The sequence below is a fragment of the Thunnus maccoyii genome, chromosome 22 (assembly GCF_910596095.1).
Source record: "Thunnus maccoyii chromosome 22, fThuMac1.1, whole genome shotgun sequence".
Taxonomy (NCBI): domain Eukaryota; kingdom Metazoa; phylum Chordata; class Actinopteri; order Scombriformes; family Scombridae; genus Thunnus; species Thunnus maccoyii.
In genome coordinates this window covers 7,905,768-7,928,242 of record NC_056554.1, presented here as the reverse complement: position 1 = coordinate 7,928,242, position 22,475 = coordinate 7,905,768, and the positions used below count along the sequence as shown (strand labels likewise).

Genomic DNA, 22,475 nt, shown 5'->3' with positions numbered 1-22,475 from the left:
ACCGCAACATAAACCTAAACTTACCTTAACTTTAAACCAAGTCTTCACCCTAAAATTAATGATTTACATTAAGGGGACTTGCTTTTTGTCCCCATAACATGAGGAATACCTGGTACACACACACACACACACACACACACACACACACACACACACACACACACACACACACACACACACACACACACTCCTTGTCCTGTCAGATTTCAAAATTGAATTAGAGTGTGTGTGTGTGTGTGTGTCTGGAAGCCATTACCTGGCATGTCTCCCCTTGCTGCCCAAAAACCAAGAGGCCCCATATGGATCCTGCCATCACCTCTCTCTTTCTCTGCCGTTTCTTTCTCCCTCTTTTCTTTATTGGCTCTTTTATTGTTCTACATCTGCCCTCTTTTATAGGCCATTCTTTTCTCTTTTCTCTTGCATCTCTCTTTGTTTAGTCCATTTTAGTTAATCCCTTGCCCACATTCATTTGCTCAAGTTAATTTCTCAACATTAGTGGTCAGGTGTCAACATCTCACCAGCTTCCCTATCAAATGTGAGCTTTTCAAAATTTGGGGCGCTTGCCTGACACCTTTGTTTAGCAATCAGCTCCGACCTAACCTGCATTATAACTGATTGAACTTATCAAGTGGGCTGCAGTCCAGCTCCTCCATCACTTCCGAGACACAAAATTATAAAACAGAACCAGAATGGATGTCTTGGTCCAGCTCTCTCCTTGGAGGTCCAGACGCAGGAAGTCCAGTGCAGGAAGTGATGGAGTCAGGTGACAGGAAGGAACCCCTGTACGCCATTCCTCTCATGAATTCCACATTATCTCTGGGACCTTGGAAGTCCTCGAGCAACGGAAACACACCCATAACATACACACACACTCACACACACACCCACATACACACCAAGAAACTATTCTTCCTCCAGGTCCTCTAAATAGCCCAGGATCTCACCGTAGCCTGGTTGAGAACCTGTTACTTCCCCTCCAGATAGCATCAAATGCCACACCACTGAATGTGAAACAGCCACATAATGACAATTGATAGCTTTTCATAGTCTCAACCATAACATACATCCATGTTAGCTTTGTTAAAGAAATTGTTTGGCAATTTGGGAAACATGCTTATACACTTTCCTGCCGAGACTAAGATGAGGAGATTGATATGACTCTCATGTCTTTACAGTAAATATGAAGTTATAGTCACAGGGCAGTTAGCTTAGCTTAGCACAAAGACTGGAAATGGCTACTTGACTGACACTTTGTATTTTGAACAAATTAAACATGTGAGTAATATTGTTAAGTGAGTTTTAGAGATGCTCGTAGGCGGACTTTTTAAAACTTTTTTTGACAGTGCCAGGCTAGCTGTTTTCCCCCTTGTTTCCAGTCTTTATGCTAAGCTAAGCTAACTGGCAATGGTACAAACATGAGAGTGATATTGATCAAACTGTGGGCAAAAAAGTGAATAAGCGAATCTCCCAAGATGTTGAACTACTACTTAAAAAGAAAAATATAATGCACATGTGAGGATTTTTTGGTTAATGTTTTTGGGGGGATTTGTTTTTGATATTTTAAAGTTTTCTTCTGTGTATTTTTCATATTTTTGATATATTTTTGCCTTTGTACTTCTTCTTTTTGGAATTAATGGTTGAGTATTCATTGTACACTACTTCTACCCATCACCGTGGGTGGATTGGATGGTTAACTACACCTGTCATCATATATTACCCAATATATGATATACAGTATATATATAAAGTCAACGTGGATGTCCTAGAGGTGCTCAGACTTGCTTCCAGAATAAGTGAAAGAGAAATGCTATTCTTTAATCAAGGTGTATAACAATCATGATTATGCAAATCCCCTTACTGTGTATTATACAACTTATCCTAAGAAACATCTCCTTGCACAAGTACTGGGAGACTTTTTGCACCATTTTCAAGCAAATACAAATGAGGGGCCCAGGGTCTGAACATGGGAGGTATAAAACTCACAGGGGAACCGTTAGAGTTAGAGTGAAGTAGAAATATCTGCATGTACTGTATGACTCCTTGTTTTCTTAAAGGTTTCTGCTGGAACAAATGTGTAGGGGGAATGTATTTCCATGTTCACCAAAGTCCTCGTTAATATTGAACATACCGTGAGCCTGTTGCTTATTACAGGCTGAGTGTTAACAGCAACTCAGTGGTGAGTGTTAACAGGACCTCGGCCTATAAGCACTTGTGCGTGCAGGAATATTGAGTTTGTGCAGGAAAATAATGAAGGCAATATTGTACCTTAGAGTGTGTATGGTTGTACTAATGTGCCACTTCCTGTGCATGTGCATGAGAGGGTGTGTTGTATGTTCCCCAGTGCACATATTTATGTGAATGTGTCTGTGTGAGTAGCATTGGACAAACTCACCGGTGCAGCCTAGGGTGGGGACGCAGGGCCACAGGAAAGGCTGGGTTAGAAGATACACACACATACACACACATGACTGCCCTCTGACATAAAGTCTGGGCCATTGTGTAATAAAAAGAGAGGGAGAGCAAGAGAGAGAAAGAGGAACAGGAAGGGAAATTATGATTTATGATTCAATAGCAGAGACAGAGGGAGAAACTTATAGCAGAGGGGGACTGAATGGGAGAGAGAAGAGGGAGGGAGACATGATGTAATAGCAGTGGGGAGAAGAAAAGAAGGGGGGAAAGAGTAAAGTGTACCTCCTTTTGTCTGTAACTGGGTAGCTAGTGTGAGAATTGTTGTGTGCATGCATGAGGACAATATACAGTGAATGGGTGTGGGCTGTCGAATTTCCGCAAAATGAGGAGCCTCAAATCAAAATATTTTTTCATTTGTCTGTCATGAAGTGAGCAGAAACCACAGTTAGTCTCGCAACATATTCGACTAGTTTTGGCTTTAGTTCGCATACAGCTTGTGTTTTCATGTGTGCTTGTAATCACATGAAAACAAATCCAAATCCTACGACCCTTTATGAGCTTCCCGAGGAGAGGTATCATAGGTCAGTGTGGAGACATCAGCTGCAGATACACACTTGCCGCACACACACATGCAGAGTCTTAGAAACATCTGGCGTTCTTGCATGCTGATTTAATGTCCCCATCTCCTTCTTAACACATATGCACAGCCATGCATCTTGCACCCAGCTGAAACAGTGAGGAGATAATGTAGCAAGCTGGAAATCTGTTACAGTGACAGTTTAAGGTGACGTGGAGCTGTATTATATTTCACACCTTAAGTTTCTCTAACTGTTTTACTGACAGCAGTGTGTCAGGTTATTCGAGCTGCACTAACACTTACCAAACTGGTGTCCTACATATTTTCAGACTTTCCTCTAATCTTTGCTTTTTTCTTGTAAATCACTGGATAATTCTACCTCTTCCTGTGTCTAAAAAGTATGTGATAAAAAAAATCTGAGAGGAATCTTTAGTTCAAAGACTGACATTTTTTACTCTCCTAAACAATCTGAAAGATGGACTACATACATATAAGACTCACAAAGCAATATAAAAGCATGGTTCAGATGTAGCAGCTGTTTTACATTTCATGAATGAAGTGGTTTTTCCCTCATTTTGACAGGCACTGGTTACACTACTGCGGAGTACTACTAAGCAATATTTACATCTACAGATCCAGGTACACCACTTAGATCAAGATCTTACATTTACAACACATTCATAATGTGTCTGCCAGTAGACATGCACTCACACAGAGCAGAAACACTGTGTGTAAGTGGACACTGCCCAACAATCACACTGTGTGTTACAGTCTCCCTCCACTGTGATTTCAGGGTAATGCACCCTCGCATTTTCTCAAGAAGTACAGTAGGAAGAGGACGGCTGTGTAAATGCAGGTGGAAGCTGTTATCATGTGTTGTTCATTGCACCTCAGTCATGATGAGGAGGTGCGGAGGACAGAGGCTGAGTGAGGAGTTTAATAATTCATTCTTCAAATAGGTTTTTAAAATTCAGTCTCAGAAAAGTGGTGTAAAAGTGCGAAAAACTAACCAATTATTTTGCTGTAGTTATTAGTCTGTGCTCCTGACTAGCTATTTTCAGAACATAAGCTGAGATTTATTAGATATTAAACCTGGAGATGTAAACTTACAATTGTCTATTACTTGCCATTTACAGCATGAGCTGCACAAAAGAAAGATTCCCCAAACATTTTATCTTCGTCAACATAAAGTAATATTAATATATCTACAAACTGTGCTTTACTGTGTTTGACTTGTCAGTATTAAAAAGAGTCAATGTAGAATATTTAATATCTGTTTTGTGCACAAACTGCCATCATGAAATGTCACCAATATACAGTACATGTCAGTGTAATCAAGTTCCTCACACCAAACACTGTTCAAGATTCTGCTCTTCAAACCTACAAGATGGAAACAGGTGAAGCTGAGTCTTCTGGCTTTTACTGAAAATATGCAGTCAATGAGGTAGTTACTCTGAAGGAGCAATAATCATAAAACATGCACAATATTGGCACAACTTCTCCTGTTATTTCATATACTTGGATTAATCACGCTGAGTCTCACTTGGATCAGTCATTTACTGAAAAGCACATTCCCTTGAAATTAAATAATTTCTCAAAAACACCTGCAAATGAGCTTCTGGAAACTAACTAAAAAAACATCTCCTCCACAGCAACGGACTTCTCACATTGAAACAACGGTGTAGTGATATTTGTAGAGGTGGGGGGGGGGGGGAGTGCACCTAGCTGTACTTGTCACATTAGAGAAGTTTCCTTCTTTTTAATTCAAACAAAATGAACTCTTGAGTGTGAAAGTTCATTCTTGACCTTTTCTCAAGCTTTCAAACACGTCTGACAGTCTTCATCAGGAATTGTAGTTATCTCAGTTTTCATCAGTATGAAACTTCAGTCATGTGAACTCTCTTTCCTGACTGTCCTTGAAAAGCATTTATTTGTTATGGTTGTGTTCCAGTCTGGCTCTGTGTTCCTTAGCTGCCATTATCCGCCAGTCCACCAGAGACTCTCAGCTTTTTTCTCCCTGTGACGTTAAGTCTAGACTGAGTGGGAGAAGGACAGATACTTTGAATATTAAGATGAACAGACTGTTTAATCCTGTGTTGTGCTCTTACATTGCCAATGATGCCCTCTGTGTTTATTGATCTGTCCTCTATCGATATTCATGGATAGATGGAAGAGGAATATGAAGGTGGACAGAAGGTGGATGTTCTGTAAATATCTAGCATGCTAAAATGATTTGACAGTATCAGTCTGTCAGATTTTGTTGTTCCTTACGCTGGTTTCACTTGTATATTTGAAAGTTTAATATGTAAGTGTGACATATTTAAGAGAGGATTTTGTCTCTGGGGTTTTCCTTCACTCTGTGTTTTTCCTTTTGTGTCCCCAGCCTGCTTTCCTTTTCACACTTTCCCTCCACACCTGCCCTGCATTAGTCTCATTAGCCCTGCCTTGCTCCCTGTGTCTTCTCCAGCCTATCAGCCCCCTTCCTGTTCTCCTGTTCCACCTGCACCTCATTCCCTCGTCAGTTTAGTTTGTATTTAAGTCCTGGTTTTCAGTTCAGTTTTGTTGGATCCTCTGCTCTGTTTGTTCAGTTCAGTGCTGCTTTGCCTGCGCTCAAGCCAGAATAAAGACATTATTCTTCAGCTTTGGTCTGCCTGCAGTCTCCTACAACTGGGTCCACCTGCTCTGCACCACATAACATTATTCTGCTACTTTGCTATGAAAAAATAAGTCTGTGATTGCACTGCTTATTGTGTTTTTAATGTAGCTAATGTACTCAGTATTTCCTGGAAAGCAGTGAGTGGATTATGCTAGAAAAAAAGTAAAGTGAATTGAAAAACTCAGGTCTTACTGCTTTTCTAAAGGTATTTCCAGAATTCACAAAGACTCCTCTAAACATCTGCAGGAAAAGACATTTGATGTGCTGCATGATAAAAAGATTGTTAACCAGTTTTACAAGTTGCTGCTCTGTTTCCTAATCTAAAAAAAAGGTGGTAGCTGAAAATTTTTACAACATGAACCACACATTAATTTTATGTGTGGTTCGGTTATGTTGTAATGTGATGTAGAGTGAAGTCAGATAAAATGAGACAAATAAGGTTTTACATCTTGGGCTCTTTAAATATTAGCAGCCAGTCACCCAACATGTTATTGCATTGTTGCTACTAATGTCCTTTACATGAAACAATCGTTTTGATTGGTCTGAGATAACTAGGATGGGTGGAGCAAAAATTTAAAAAAAAAATCACTGGTCCCAGAACTTGCAAGGTAAGCCATGCAGCATGTTGATTTTCTCTTTTTAGTAATAAGAATACTGTAGGTAAAGCAATACAGGTATAACACCAAAAATAGTTGTAGGATGTTGCATTTTATTATCTGTTTGACTTATGATCAAAATATTTTCACAATACACTTTGCTTTTTATGGGAGAGGTTTTGAGTGACTTAAAAATTAAGCTAAAATGGGACATTTTTCTGAAGTGAAACTGGCATGTTTCTAAGCTACCAGGTGCCATAAAATCATGAGTTACTATGCCATTGTGTGCCACCCTGTCATATTCACGGGGCTGAAAAATGAAGCCAACGCGAAGTACTAAAAACTGCAGTTCCTTGAATAGTCACTTGAGGCTGGCTCCAAAAGTGAGTCAATCCTCATAGACCCCCATGTTTAACTTTACAGCAGAAATAAACATGTTAACAGCCAGGTACGAAAGACGGTTTTGATCTCTATAGCTAATTTCATAACAACTGTACAGGGGCTTAAATTTTATTAAGCCGTAAAGTTATGCGTAATTAAGGACGTGGCTGCTTTGAGTGACAGGTCGCTAGCTGCTAGGTGGCTTGTTTCAGCAACCAGGCTTCATTTGGCCCACCTCTGCTACACCTCTTTGCCCATTTCGGATTAGCTGGGGGTGAGGCGTAGTCAGGCACTGCCAAGATGACGACGGCCAGAGCTGCCCACTTTGAGCTTCAAAGCCGCTCTTCAGAAACCAATGGGTGACATATTTTTTACAGTCTATGGTCATATTACAGGTTACAGAACAATTGTATTTCATGTTTGTTTGTTTTTTAAATGGTTAAATCCATTTATCAGTTCAGTCATTAATTCATTACATAATTAATGTAACCTAACTATTCATTAAAAAAAGAAATTATAGGCTAATTATGCCTGTAAGGAATTTAAAGGCCTAATTAGCAAACAAATTTCAGTTGGCCAATTTCCACATCACTTTATTTGAAAACAACCATCAGTGACTGTCCCATTTTACTTGAACATGTCATTGGAGTGAGGTAGGGGTTCTTGATGTGTTTATAGGTCCAAAGTTTCTGAAGTATTTTATTTGGCAACATATTTTCTTTATAGAAATATAGCAGACACCACTAGTAAGTTCTAAAAGTAACACTTAAGGTCGTTTTCAGAATTTTAGGTGGTTTTCTTGGTAATCTAACAAAAAGTCCCCCAAATTATCTTACTTGACCCTTACGGTAATAAATGAGTGGCACAACCTGGGGCTGTCCTCACCCCTGAAAAGCATGTGCACGCCACTGTTGACACTCACATATGAAATTCTTGCATCTACTTTTATTCTTGTCTTGTTCACTCGCTTTCTCATCCCAAACAGTCTAAACAAACAAAAAAATAGAGCTTCGTCTGTTGAAGAAGGGTCAAACCTACTTCACACAGCCGCTTTGTCAAATATTAACCGCTCATGTTGATTTCAAAAAGGGGACAGTGAGAAAAATGGGTTATATTTTGTTTACTTACGTGAATGGGGAAGCAAAAGCGGGGCTTGTGGTCGTTTCAACCAATGGCATCGCTAAAAAGCATTGAGTGACGTAGACTCTAACCAATGGGTGAAGTGTACAGCTGGACAAACGCGACCACGACACATCGCTATCCCCTCTCAACGTTTTAGGCAGTAAAACAACGGATTTCTTCGTTTTTGACCAATAACGCGAACAAATCGACAAAGGAGACACGTGTTTGTTTAGCGTTTTGGATATTAAACGAAGTATTTCTTCACTGTGCGGTGTCTTGTGACGTCCGGGACCGGAAAGGACCCCCCTCCCCACGACAGCTGGTTTGCAGATTCTCCCCCCATTAGCACTGAAGTTGTGTGGTGAGTCTGTTGCTGTTGTTATTGTTAGAGTAATAGGAGTAAGCTGGCTGTTTGCGAAAGAAAGAAAGAAAGAAAGAAAGAAAGACAGAAAGAAAAATAGAAAGAAAGCTTCTCAGCAGCAAGAAAGGCAATTAACTTATCCTACTTTCTCTGTTGGAGCCTATTATAATCTGCAGCAAACTCACAGTAGGCCAATATTACCTTCTGTGTCACCACTTAAAACCTCAAATATTAGTCTGAAAAGATGAGCGAAAATGGTGAAAATCTGGTGAAACAACTTAAGAGTCTTCCTGTGCCCTAGAAATATTTCACTACTACGTGAGAGTACTGTCAAGTCCATGAAAATGTGCAGTCCTTTCATGTCGGATGTGTATATGTTTACTTAGATCAATAATGTGTGGGATTGTAAACACACTGATTTAAAAAACAGATCCTATAGCTTGTTAATAGCCAATCGTCTCTCTCTTAAAAGTCAATTAAAGTGTGATTGGCTGGATAATTAGCACTTAATTGACAGAGGAGCTTTTGGTTGCGAAGCCACGCAGGCATTTGTGTTTTGGAGGAGACTGAAGAAAGAGTAGTGGAAGTGGTGGAAGCTTGTGGGATGTTTGTTCAGATGCTGCCTTCAGGTACCCATTTTGAGTCTCGATTTTCGAGACCCAGTATCACTGTTACTGGTAGTGTTGAAGCAACTCAATCGATTAGTTCAGTGATTCCCCATGTTTGTTGGCCTATGACCCTTTTTAAGTGAAGCTGTGTCTGTTTGCGACCCCCTGGCCTTGAACGTTGCACACATCAATCAGGTGCAAACAGTACAAACATAAAGTGATGTTTCCTTCTCAGATTGTTGCTTTTGCATAGTTTTTAGATGCATGAAAAGAGTATTTCTTAATAAACAGGAAGGATTAGAGAAAAGTCAGCCTTGTTTTAATCACATTGTGTCCCCTGAGATTTATCCTCCGATCCCTTGGCGGGTTACTGACTCCCAGTTTGGAAATTAGGGATGGACAGAAAAAGGATCAGCGACCATTTTAATACGTGATTTATCATTCATGTCTTCTATCAAGAAAGAATGCCAAACGTTCACTGGTTCAAACTTTATATTTATTATTATTTATGGCTTTTCAAAAGAATAATAATCAGATTAATTGATAATTAAAATAATTATAATTATTACTTATTCCTGGGTGGGTGAGTGTTCATAGTGTGAAAACATCCCAGGAAGTGTCTTATAACTTTCCTGCTGTGACAAAATGTTGGACACAAATATCAATAAAAAAAGGAATAATTTATCAAGAGTTTGTAATTGTTAGTTGCAGCCCTCGTAACGTGTTTGGTCATGAACAACAGCAAATAGGGTCTATAACAAAACAGGTGGTTTTCTATATGTGGCTGTTTTCATACGTCATGACTGAGTGGACAGTAGAAAATCACATCAGTTTCAATCAATCGAATATCAATTATCAAAATAGTAGGCGATAAATTTAATAGTTGGCAACTAATCGATGAAACGTTACAGCTCTACTGACATTTCTTCATTGTAAAAACTGGAAATTATAAGTGGAGTGGTCACTCCGATAAGATATGACAGCACTATTCTTAGTTGAGTGTAAGAAGGAACCTCAGACTCGAGAAATAAAAAACACACACATCTACATTTCCCCATTTTTCTAAAAGAAAAAGAGGCCTGGTTCTTTTTCATCAGTATCTTTAGTAGAGGAAAAAGGATCAATGATTTACAGTGTTTTTCTGCTCAGAGTGCATCAGAGCTGGACCACGTTCAGTCTTGGGATTCATCGTCTAATCACGCTGCACTCACTATTAGCCCCAGGGGGGAACAGGAATGGGAATAATGTGGGATATAACCAGATGTTTTGGTGTAGCTACTTCCATATCCGGGCCAAGATGTCTGCTTCTATGCATCACTGTTTGAGTCAAATATTTTACAGCACAATAAACAAGCATCTGTTCTTTCTGACGGTATTTTGGAAAACGATATTTGCTCTTCATTCGCTCTCCACATGTACTGTGGTAAGTCTACCCTCACTTAAGTATTTGTTAGTGCTAATGCTAGTCAGCCTTGAAACGGAAATCAGTGTCCTCCTATTTCCTGAATATTGCTGCTTGCTTTATAGATTAGTATCTAAATGAATGAAGACATCTGAGCTTAGATCATTTTCAGCTGGGTTTGGATATGCTTCCTCTGAACAAGTAAGTAATTGCATGCAGATAAACGCAAGACAGCAGCTGTTAAAAAAAACATGCCAAATGTTTAAAATCCTTTGCAAGCAACTGGAAAATAGTGAGTATAATTTTCCCTGTTATATCTTATTACAAGGCATCCATGCTTCTAAATGTCACAAGCATATCAGCTGTCTCCTGTTGCTCATATACACGATTTTATTACATTCAATTTAAAAAGCTTTTAACACAAATAAAGTTAAAGTCCCCCTCCACTCAAAAATGTTTTCCTTCTTTGAGCTTCACCGTGCAGAATGATGTACGTGCAGAGTTTGACAATATACATATTTCCCTGAGTCTATACTGACTGTCTCTGATTTTGTGGACAGTCACGAAGCAAGTTATTTTTTACTTTGTACATTATTTGTGCAGTTTTAAAGTCAACCAGATCACTGAATTTTAAAGCAGGAGAGTTAATAAATAGTGTGTTGGTTGGTTCATAATAATCTGTTTGGTGTGCAATTCTTAAAGCTCTCTTCTGTAGTATGAAAAGTGGATTTGTGTTGGTTTTATATGTGTTTCTCCATACCTCCACACAGTAAGTAATATATGTAACTATAAGAGAACAATACAGTATATACAGTGAGTTCTGGTTCAAGATATATTTAGTTTTATATAGTAATGAAATGGATTTAGATATTTTTGATTTAACATGATTTATGTGTGGTTTCCAACAGAGTTTATGAGCTATTATCACTCCTAAGAATTTGTCCTCATACACCCTTTTATTTCAACATCATTGATTGTGATTTTAATAGTAGAATATATTTTACATTACACTTTTTAAAAAAACAAACAAACAAACAAAAAACAACAACATGTTCAGACATAGTATGTCTAAATACATGTCTGGAGGGAGGGGGTCTTTAAGTATTTACCAGTGGTTATGTAACTTCTGTGTACAAACACAAGGAGGGCTATTTACGACTTACAGGTAATGTATAATAGTCGATATAGATAATCAGCTCAGACTTGGCTTCTTGCTTCAAAAAATTTATTCATGAGAAATAGAACTAAACCAAACCAAAACAAAATAAAAAAAACCTCGAAGATCAAGAAGAGTTTTGTAATCCTCACATTGCTAAGAACACATGAATGCAGCAGCACACCACGTGACCGCCCCAGCTTTCTAACGTTAGCAAGGTGGCTAACAGGACTTAGCTAACTCGAGCTACGTTGCATCGCAGCAGCAGCGGGGAGAGAAAACCAGCCAGCGGAGAAAAACGACGAACACGCACACACTTCGTGGTGTACTTGAAACAAGTCTGTGTAAACGTTACACTTCGAGGCGAACACCGACAGCACAATGCCAGGTAACTTTGACGTATGAAAACGTTGTTTAAAGCTGCTGTAATCCCCCGGAGCGCAGGCTTGTTTTTTTTGTTGACCTGCTTCAGAGATGCTGCCATGCTTGTAGCACAGCGTGCTAGCCGACTTTTGTTTGGCCTCAATCATCCAAAACGGGAAAGGAGTTTGACCTCGCTGCACGGTGTCGGCGTTTTAATAGCTTAGAGTTTATTTCAAACGAGGTACATTGTGGTTTTCGTGTCGGTGCATGTGGCGAGTTTGATGGGAATAACTGTTTGTAGCCACCCAGCCCGTCTACCCTTTGTTGCTGCTATCATTTAGGCCCGTTCACTGACAGCACAGCCATGTATCTGTCTGTCTGTAGCCACTGGAGCATTACCTCCACTAAATCCATTTATCCAACTTTCCAGGTAGGCCTGAGCTCCGTGAAGATGTTAGCAGGCTGTAACGACGCAGCCCCCATTACAGTACATGCATGCAAACACTAAGTGTTACATTACATAATGTGTTATGGAGCGCTTTAAAGCACCTATTATGTACACTTGATGGAGTTGAACAAATCTATTTATACTTTCTCCTGTTTTTCTCTTGTTGTCCGATTACATATTTGTATTTGAGACTTATTTTCACATGCAGATACATTAAATCTTGATTTAACAAATGATATGAAGACAAAAAACAAGACTTTTCAGCAGACTGACTACATTTTCACGCATGGGGTGTTATATTTGACCTTTTTAAACGGTTTTATTTTTAATGGGACTTGTATCTAAGCCTATTTTCTTGTTATCCCACAGCCTTCCCAACCATCTGAGGGCAGCACAGACCCCAGACTCTTTAAAAAGGCCTGAGGACATTTCTATTCAGGAGGGCTTTTTCATCATAACTACTCATTATTATTATTATTATTATTATTATTATTATTATTATTATTATATTTTCTTCGTGGTGTGTGTTCTATGTTAATACTGTAGCACTTTTGAGTTTCACTATGAATGAAAAGTGCAGTAAATTAAATGTATTATTATAAATTTCAGCAGTTTACACAAATGAATTAATTTATAAGTTTTTAAAATGATATCCCATGGTCCCACATAGTGACCCTGACCTGGAGAAATGTTAAATGTTAATATTTTTACAAACTTTTGGGCTGCAACTAAGAGTATTATATTATAGATTGATATATAATACATCTCTTGAGATGATTTTTAGTCTGTAAAATGTCAATCCTTGTGAAAAAGTATCCTGTTTTCAAGAAGACCAAGGTCCATTGTCTCAAAAATGTCCAAAATTCTAAAATATTCAGTTCACAATTATATAAAAAAAGAGAAAAGAAGCAAATCCACCTATTTGACAAGTTAGAAGCAGTAAATGTTTGCATTTTTGCTTTATAAAGTACTTAAATGATGTATTGTAATTGTGGAAAATATGGAATTTGGTCTGTCAAATGTCAGAAAGTAGAAGAAATGTCCATCGTAGTTTCCCAGAGGGTGATATCCTCAGATGGTTTTGTCTAACAGTTTTAAAAACCTGAAGATATTCAGGTTACAATGATTTAAAACAAACAAACAAACAAAAACAAACTAGTAAATTATTCACATATGGGAATCTGGCATTTTAGCTTTAAAATGATTTAAAAAGCCAAATTTATTATAAAAAAAGGCTTTATCAACTAATAGATCCATTAACCAATAGTTTAAGTTCTACTTTAATTGTGTAACTTGTAATTTGTCTCCCTTTTTAAGAAAAGTAACCCTCCAATTATTAAGAGAAATTTAAATTTCCATCTCTGATCTCATTTCTGTGCATAGTTCTTGTGCCACATATGTAACTACTACAAATATTTAAGTCTTAGGGAGAGACATGCATGCAAAATAAGAGAAAAATACATATAATTCATTTTAGCAGAGAAAGGCAACGTGTGAGGAGGAATGATCGTCATCCGTTCAGAAAATATCCCAATCAGTTTAAAACTAGTGTGCAACGGAAAGTGTTTCACATCACATAACACATGAGGTAATTTTACGCAGAACTAGAGATGAATCATACCATGGTTTTTTTTTTTCTAAATTATTTTTCTGTGTAGTTGCACTGCACAACAGCAGTTTACGTCTCTACTGTTTATCCTTCACCCTCATCGAACTGGATTAAATCACACTCTGCTTGCGGCCCTGGAGGATGGGCCAGGCCAGGCCTCACTAACTAAATATTACATGGTGACCAACACATGGTTATGCAACACCAACATGTTAAGTGCTACATGCAGTACATAATGGCACTGTGCTCGCCGTCTCCACTTTTCCTTTATTTATGATCTTTGACCCGCCGTGCACTCTTGTGTCGTCTGAGCAGAGGCTGTTTGCTGTGGCTCTCGGCAGCTTTGGGGTTTATTTTCATGCTGGGAGTCACATGATGATTTCCAGTTTAAAGGATTTCCTACTTTTTGAAGAAATATCTATAAGAGGGATGCAACTAAAGACTTTCTCTTATTGATGAAACTGTCGATTCTTTTTTTTTTGTTTGTTTGTTTTCAATTAAGGAATTTAAGTTAAATATCAGAAAAAGGTGATAATTGCCGGTCAAATGGTCATTTTTTTTAAAACAGAAATGCCAAACATTTGCTATTTCCAACTTCTCAAATGCAAAGATTTGCTGCTTTTTTCTGTTATATAATTGTAAACTGAATATTTTGGGTTTTTGACTGTTTTGACAAAACAAGAAAAGGCCTTTTTACCATTATCTGACATATTATAGACAATGACTAATTGAAAAAATAAACAGATTGATCGATAATGAAAATACTTGTTAGTTGCAGCTCTAGATGTCTTCAAGTTGCTTTTTTTCCCCCAACCAACAGTCCATAACCCAAAGATATTTGATTTAAAATTATATGAAATAGAGCAAAACAGCAAATCCTTATTTTTCAGAAGCTGGAACCAGAGACTCTGTGGCATTTTTGCTTTATAAATGATTCAGATCATTATCATTTGAGCTCTAACTCTATACATTTCTAACAGACATGTGCTTAATTGTTTTCTGCTTTTGTTTTTTTCTTATTTGAATACCTGACATGCAACACATTGCGAGTGCTGTGCATTTGTTTGAAAAGCGTCCAGTAGAGTAGACTTTGGCAATCACGACGTAAAAGTGTGTGTTGTTCCATAAAACTTTATAGACTGCAGTAAAAATGAACACGGACACACTCACACATCGACACATACGGGCTTCAAACCCTTTGAACATGCCGCTACGTCGTTCACAAGCGTAGAATTAAATCTGGGCTTTTAGTTTTCTCTTCACTCACTCCTGCTTATTATTTGGGTTTAAAATCGATGTTATCATTCTCACAGACAGACAGACAGACAGACAGAAACACTGTCAGCTTTGTACCAGGCAGACACACCTACTCTTAGTCTGCTAACCCACTTAGATAACACATGTTTATTTGAACTCCTCTGAAGGACAGCGTGTCCACACCGTCACTTGTGAACAGCAATCTGACTCGGGTCAAACTCGCACGCTCCCTCACAGATGTCGGCTTTGTTACCAGGACGGAAACATCAGGAGCACTCATAAAAGTAACATAATATCCTGAATTTGGAATCGGGTCATTATATTGGTGAAGGTGCCAAGAGTTTGTGGATGTAAGTCAGTCCTCGGAAGTCAAACATTGCAATGGTGTGTCTGCATCAGGCTGAGCCCGGGGCTGTGTGTGCTGCTCGGTTGAGATCATCCCTTTTTACTTTTTTTTTTTTTTTTTTTTTTTCTCTCTCCCCACTGTGAGGCCGCAGTTGAGTCATGACAAGTCTGTTGGAGCTGGCAGGCAGTCTGAGGATTAGGTCATTATAGCAGGCATGTCTCATCCCAGCCAGAGTACTCTGTCACAGAAGCAGGGACGCACAAATAATCATGTCTGACTTTTGTCATTATTAAATGTAGGATACCTGGAAGTATTAAATTTATATTAGACTGTCCTGCGTTTAAGCACAGTCAGGATTTTTATGTCAGGGAGAGAGAAAGCACAGTAAAATCTTCTCTCAGTTGTTTAAAATTATAAATAGTAATCACAGAATATTGATCTTGATCACTCATCATTTCAGCCATAGCAGTACAGGCCTAAATTAGAGGTTTGTCTGTTGTTCCGTATCAGCAGGATTGTGTTTATTACGACAACCCTGTTTCTGTAGTAGGCCAACTGTCCTATTGTGAAAAGTTACAGGCCTGGATGCACAATCAATACTGGATCTTCCAAAGTAGATACAGTAGTGGTCGGGCCAGTGTTTTGATTGGAATTCCTGGTAGCCTGGAGGAAATCCAGCTAGAGTCTGCACACGCAGCGCTGAGAGAAGGCCACGTAATAGAGGGCGGACGGTATTTTCAGGCCAGGTGTGGATTTGCAGTTATGTGATCTCACTCAATGTGAGTTTAGGAATCAGTAGGAAATGTGACGTGTAGTCGGGGACTGTCCCACTGTAGGGAGACTGTCTAAACGGCTCCACTTGATTTGTAGTTGAAGATAGTTTCCTCAGATTTCCTCAGTCAGAGTGAAAGGATTCACTTCTGTTTCCGCACTTTTGTTGAGGTCGGTGGGTGTGTACAGCGAGATGTGTTTATTTTCTAGAGCTGCAAAGATTAGTTGAACAACATGAATTTAATTGGCAACTATTTAGATAATTGAATAATTGTTTTAATTTTTTTTTTTTTTAAAGGAAAAATGCCAAAAAATTTACCAGGTGCAGCTTCTTTAATGTGAGGTTTTTTGTGTGTCATTCATGATAGTAAACTGAATGTCTTTAGATTTTTGACTGCTGATTGGACAAAACATGACATTTGAGGGCGTTACCTTGAGCTTTAAGAAACAATACCAGGCATTTTTCACTATTTCCTGACATTTAATAGACAACGATTATTCAAGAAATTGTCAGATTAATCGATAAGGAAAATAATGGTTAGTTGCAGCCCTAGTATTTTCCTGATTTGATGCCCCTTGTCTATCACTTGGATGCATGAGGAGGCACATTTAAGATGGAGGTTTTGTACATGCAGACAAAGGCTCTTTGAACTGAGACTAGACGTCCAGGCACCTCGTTCAGCGCAGGAGAATTTAGTCATTTCCATTAGAAAGTGAGCGATAAAATACTGAACAGAAATCAGTAGCAGCTAGAACATCAAAATACTGAACAACAAACACTCGACAGCATTAAGCACAACATTAAAACTTCACACTTGATGCAACTGTAGCAAGAATGCTGGTAAAGCAGCCGCACTAAAGCCAGAGATTGATGCACACCTTTTGTTTTTACTGTATGAAAGCCTTCAACGCCTTTTCATTGAAATCCTGCAGAAGTCGGAAAGCAGCAGGCGGTGCGTGTGTGTGTGTGTGTGTGTGTGTGTGTGTGTGTGTGTGTGTGTGTGTTTTACACCTGCAGCCTCTAAACTGAATCGTACGGGACCATTACCTACAATGACTCACTGTTTGCCTTGATTTAATCATGTGCAGCTAACCTCAAGCTGCAAAATAACTACACAAACATCTGTATTTTATAGCAATGTGCTAAATTATGCATGAAAAACACGACATCTCCTGGTTTCACTGCTTCGTAACGTTGCATGTTGATGCACATCTAACGAGATCTATCTGACCGAGAGTTTCCTAACAGGAATTTCCTTTCCATTTGTTTAGCAATATCTGTCATGTGTCTCTATGTTTGACGCAGTGCTTCTGCTCTGCGATTGGCTAAAAGGCCAATGAGTGATCAAAAGTTGACTCAGTTAAACATCTTGTCACGTAACCTTTTTGTGCAAAGTATGCTGCAACATGTATGACTGGAGAGCAGGATGCGTGATCCTTGGCACACAAAACCAGAGCTTTGACCTCCTGAGTGTTTGTTGTTTTCACTTGAAAAACTTCAAAACACTTGAAACACTCGACTCTTCCTCTGAACTGCTTTTACTGTCTAGAGTTGAAACATAAATTTGATTTAAGGCTGCAACTAACAATTCTTTTCATTGATTATTTAATTGATGAATGGATTAATCATTTTTGTCTCCAAGATGTCAGAAAATGGTGAAAAATGGTTGATATAATTTCTCAGAGTCAAAGTTTACGTCTCAATAAGTGTCTTTTTTTTCCTGACAGTCTCAAACCTAAAGATTTTAGCCGATTTGCTAAAATAAAACCAGCAAATGTTGGCATTTTTTCTTAAATAATCAAATAATTGTTTAAGTAATTATCAAAACAGTTGCCAAGGAATTTTCTGTTGGTTGACTAATCATTGCAGCTCTAAAGTTGATCAGTAAAGTGGACAGAAAATGAATCTGCAGCTATTTTGATAATTGATTAAAGGTTTTTTTTTGTTTTGTTTGTTTTTTTTAAGCATCAGTGCCAAAGATTGAATGACCTCAGCATCTCCACTGTGTAGATTGGCTGCTTTTCCCAGTCAATAGAGAGACTCTGGCTTTGGGAAATCATAATGCTCATTTTAATTTTTCTGATGTTTTTTAGTCTAAATTGATTACTTTCCTCTCAGTTTTCCAGCTCTGCTGTGTTCTTGTTCTCCGTGATGCTTTTCTTCACCGATCTGTTACATTTCCTTCTCTTTCCATCCTTGACTTGAATTTAAATCTGATTTGACTTTCTCCAAACACACTGAAGCTAAACTTGGAAGGGAAATGAGGATGTATTTTCTCTTTCTATTAGCACAAGTTAACTGATTTAACACTCTGGGTGTTTGTTTGCCTGATAGTGATGCTGTACGTCTTCATGATGTTAATCTGGGTCAGTGTGTGTTCTTGGTTAATAATAACACACTGTGGCCTTTTACAGCTGCGCTACAATTCACCAAGCTGAAAAACTGCAGTCGTAAAATGCCAACAAGTCCATTAAGCCTTTAGACTCATTTAAGGCTTCAGTAAGAACTTTATTTATTTTTTTAGATATCACCGGGTGGAGGTTTTGTTTGTGCACAGAGCAGGATCACACACAGTTGCTGCTGCAGTTTTCAGGAACATTTCTCCAGCTGTAGCTAAAATCTAATTGAGATAAAGCTAATTTGTTCAGTTTGGTCTCCGGGCTGACATGCGGAAGCCTCGATTCAGAGGAGATAATGTTAAATTAACAGCCAATAAGACGCAGCTGTGGGGTAATGAGAAGGAGTTGAGCCAAACTTATCTGCCTTCAAGAGACAAAGTATGATGAAGTGCGATGAAGTACGCCTGCTGCTTCGTTGGTTTTTGGGAGCCAGTAGTGAGTGATGTGAAGATATTTTCAGGGTGGTCTTTGTAAGGATACTTTTTTCTACGATGTTTCACCAAAAAAAGTACTTTTTTTTCTGTCTAGACTTTTTTCTCTAACCCTATTTTCTCCCCCCCGTGCAGAGCCGGCTGAGATGAGCGGTCCAGAGGTGGCCAAGACACCGGGAGGCGGAGCTCCGGGAAAGGAGGGGAAGGAGCCGGTGGCCAATGGGCACGCAGGAGAGGGCAGCGACGCCAACCCATTCGCTGAATACATGTGGATGGAGAATGAGGAAGAGTATAACAGACAGGTTTGTACTAGTTTGTTCATACATGAACTATGGACACTTTTGGGTTGAATTAAATATTATTACCTGGTTTAGATTGTCTTGACCTTTCCTCCTCTTTTCTTTGTTCTCTGTCTCTGTATTTTGTCTTGTTACACCCCTTTACATATTCTTACATTTACTACCATTAAACAACTTATTTTGGACAATTTTACAAGGGGAAATAATACTTTTTTTTAAAGTTTTAACTTAAATAAAATCATCAAAACAACAAATAAAACGTCCAGAGTAATTTTCCAGAGTTGTAAAATCCTGTCTTGTTGTATTATAAGTGCTGCTCAGTGTTTGGGTGTTCAAGCCTTCAAACACATAGATTTGTTACTCAAACAAGACTCAATTGATTTTTTTTAATGTGTTTAAAATGTATGAAAATGCAAATTACTTACTCCTGTACTTTCTTAGATTTTGACCTGATTCTAGGCTGCTTGGCCAAACGAGTCATTTTAAAATCTTGCCTCTGACGCTTATTTAACTTTTTTTAACCTTCCCGTTAATCTTTTTTCTATCTTTTCACACATGACTCCTTCTTACGTCCCCACGGTCCCTCTGAACAAACTTACCCCCTCCTTCTTTCTTCCTGTCCCGCTCCTCTGTCTCTTTACTCTCTCTTTAATCCTCCTGTACGTTCAACTCGGCCATTTTATCTCGCCTCCTGCAGTTCTCCACCCCCTCCGCTCTCGTTTGTTTCCCACCATGCAGGTTCTCAGGGTAGCTGATGACTGATAACATCTACAGTTTAACCGACTTGTTTTACTCCCTTGCTACTCTTTTTTTTTTTCCTCCTTCATTCTGCACTCTTCCTAACCACTCCCCTCTTCCGTGACGGTTATTTTTCTTCTTTGTGGATCTGAAGTTATTCAGACACAATCGTTACCACTTGAGTTACATGATTTATGACGTATAGGTGGAATTGTTCATGTGACAAGCGTTTGTTTGTCTCATCCGTCTTCTCTTGATATTTAACACCCTTTCAAGCTCGACCCCTCAGGTCTTTTTTTCTTGCTCTGCCGCATGAGTCATACGTTATGTCATATTCACTCTTCTTTTTTCCCCCCTCCAGTTTCTCCGCTTGTTTGTTTGCTGTGTTTGACGTCTCACTCATCTCTTGACTCTCTCCCTCGTCATCTCGCAGGTGGAAGAAGAGCTGTTGGAGCAGGAGTTCTTGGAGCGCTGCTTCCAGGAAATGCTGGAGGAGGAGGACCAGGATTGGTTCATCCCGTCGCGTGACCTCAACAACCAGGGTGTGGGGCAGCTGCAGCAGCAGCTCAACGGCCTGTCCGTGTCCGATCACCACAGCAACCTGGAGGAAGTGGCGGTGAGTTGAAAACGCTTGAACCCAGAAGAAATCATTTAAAACTCACCTGTGAACTGAATGGAAACAATCAGACTTTAGGTTAAGAGGGATGGGTTCTTATTGCTTATTTTTCTTTTTCTTTTTTTTCTTTCTCTGCAGAGGAAGAGCATCTTGAATCCCGAAGCGAAGGAGTTCGTCCCGGGGAAGAAATACTAGGAGTCCCCCTCACCCCCATGGAGCCTCCACACGCACACACACAGCAGTCCTCACATATTCTCAGAGACTCTGGCGGCCAATGACCGCGCACACACTGATTCTCACACACACATGCATGCACACACACACACACACACACACACACAAACAAATACACTTGAAGTCAATGGCGTGCTGGCAGGCCCAGTCGGGGGGTGGGGGGATTTCTTTTTCTTTCTATCTCTTTTCTTTTTGTTTCTTTAATCTTTTTATTTCCTGTTTGTTTCTTGTAAACTGAGGGACATTTGGGAACTGGGGCGGGGGAGGGGTGTAATACCAGCACCGCCCAACAGCGGGCGCTAGCTCATCATTGCATTTCAGAATACGTGTTGATGTTTTGCAGAGTATACAGATCTCATTGATGTCCCCTCGGAACTGAGGCAGCTACCAAGGAGTGATGCCAGGACAAAAAAAAAACTTCAATCCAAAAAGAGTCTAATAAACTTGAAAAATGACTTCACATACTTGTTAATTTGTGTGCTGTCCAATTGAAAAACATTGAGGGTCTCTAAAACAAGTGAGGTTATAGAATGACTAACATTTCAGGGGACTTCATGGGTTTCTGTCGCTGCTCTGCAGAGTCATCACAGTCAAATCCTCTAATGTTAGCTCCTATGGTGTCATAAGCTCCCTGTGACATCACAGCTCTCGTGCATCTAGAGATGCAGGTTGTTATTTGTATCTGCAGCGGCTCTGTTCCAAACCAAATACAGCCCCCCGCCCTCCCTGCACGCTCGTTTTTTTTTTTTTTTTTTCCCCCCGAAGTGATCCGAGCAGACGTGGACACGTGTAATCATGGATAAGAAATTATTTTCCCAATTTATGTGGAAGTCCATGTTTATCTTTCGTCCAGCTTTATTAGAACAGAAGTGCGAGTTTTTTCCCCCGATCACCATGCATCAAGTCATCATGAGTGAAGGTCAGAGCTTTTTGAACGTTATTTTCAGTCAGTTATATTTTCGTTCACAGCTTCGTTCCTTTTTAAGTGTGAATAAATGAGGTGTAGCGAGCGGTTTTGTAACGGGGGGGGAAGTATTCGGTGCGGAACACAGCCGCCGCCTCTTACTGCTGGAACACCTTGGTTTGTCCAGCATCAGATCAAGTGTCCATACCCAAATCAGGTTTTCAAATAGCCTCTCCTCCTCTATTTTTCTTCATTATTTTTTTCTTCATGTTTTGAGGATGAGGCGTTTTGTGTCTCTACTGGGTACAGTAGCCTGTGGTGTCCATTCAGTCCTGTTTGAAGGAGGAAACGTTGGGAGGGGATGTTCTCACAGCCAGTCTGAATAAAGCAGTATTGGAACATGTGGCGGACAGTATTTCCTCCTTGCCGTTCTTCCTCGGATTGACTTTTTTTTTTCTTTTTTTTTTTTCTCCCCCTTTTTTGAGGAAGTTCTTCTTTTTAACTGTAGCCACATGTACAAGTTTTTAACCATCGATCTCTGTTGAGGTCTGGCTTTTCCCTCAAGCATCGCCCCCTTAGTGCAAGTATAATCTCCGTTAAGTTGTGAGCCAATAGGAAAAAGTTGTATATGTGAAGATGCTTTTGAGGAAACCCAGATTCTAATCAACAGTAATCAATTACTCCGCATGATCCGAACATTCATTTTCACACTAAATGATTAAAGTAGACCACTGTTCATTTGTGGTATTTAACGGTGACAATAATGTGTCATGCATTTTTACCGTAACAGT

General features: G+C 39.3%; 1 protein-coding gene across 2 annotated transcripts; it reads left to right on the top strand.

The window, feature by feature from the left end:
* The first annotated feature begins 7,876 nt into the window (after nt 1–7,876).
* paip2b (poly(A) binding protein interacting protein 2B) lies at nt 7,877–22,087 on the top strand. Of its 2 annotated transcripts, none has more exons than XM_042401376.1 (4): nt 7,877–8,102; nt 19,029–19,195; nt 20,364–20,546; nt 20,685–22,087. In XM_042401376.1, the coding sequence occupies exons 2-4, from the start codon at nt 19,040–19,042 to the stop codon at nt 20,739–20,741; spliced, it is 396 nt and encodes a 131-aa protein (XP_042257310.1). In that variant the 5' UTR covers nt 7,877–8,102; nt 19,029–19,039; the 3' UTR covers nt 20,742–22,087. The 2 variants fall into 2 exon arrangements, with proteins under 2 accessions (XP_042257310.1, XP_042257309.1); XM_042401375.1 differs by lacking the exon at nt 7,877–8,102 and adding an exon at nt 11,477–11,656.
* The last annotated feature ends 388 nt before the right edge of the window (nt 22,088–22,475 follow it).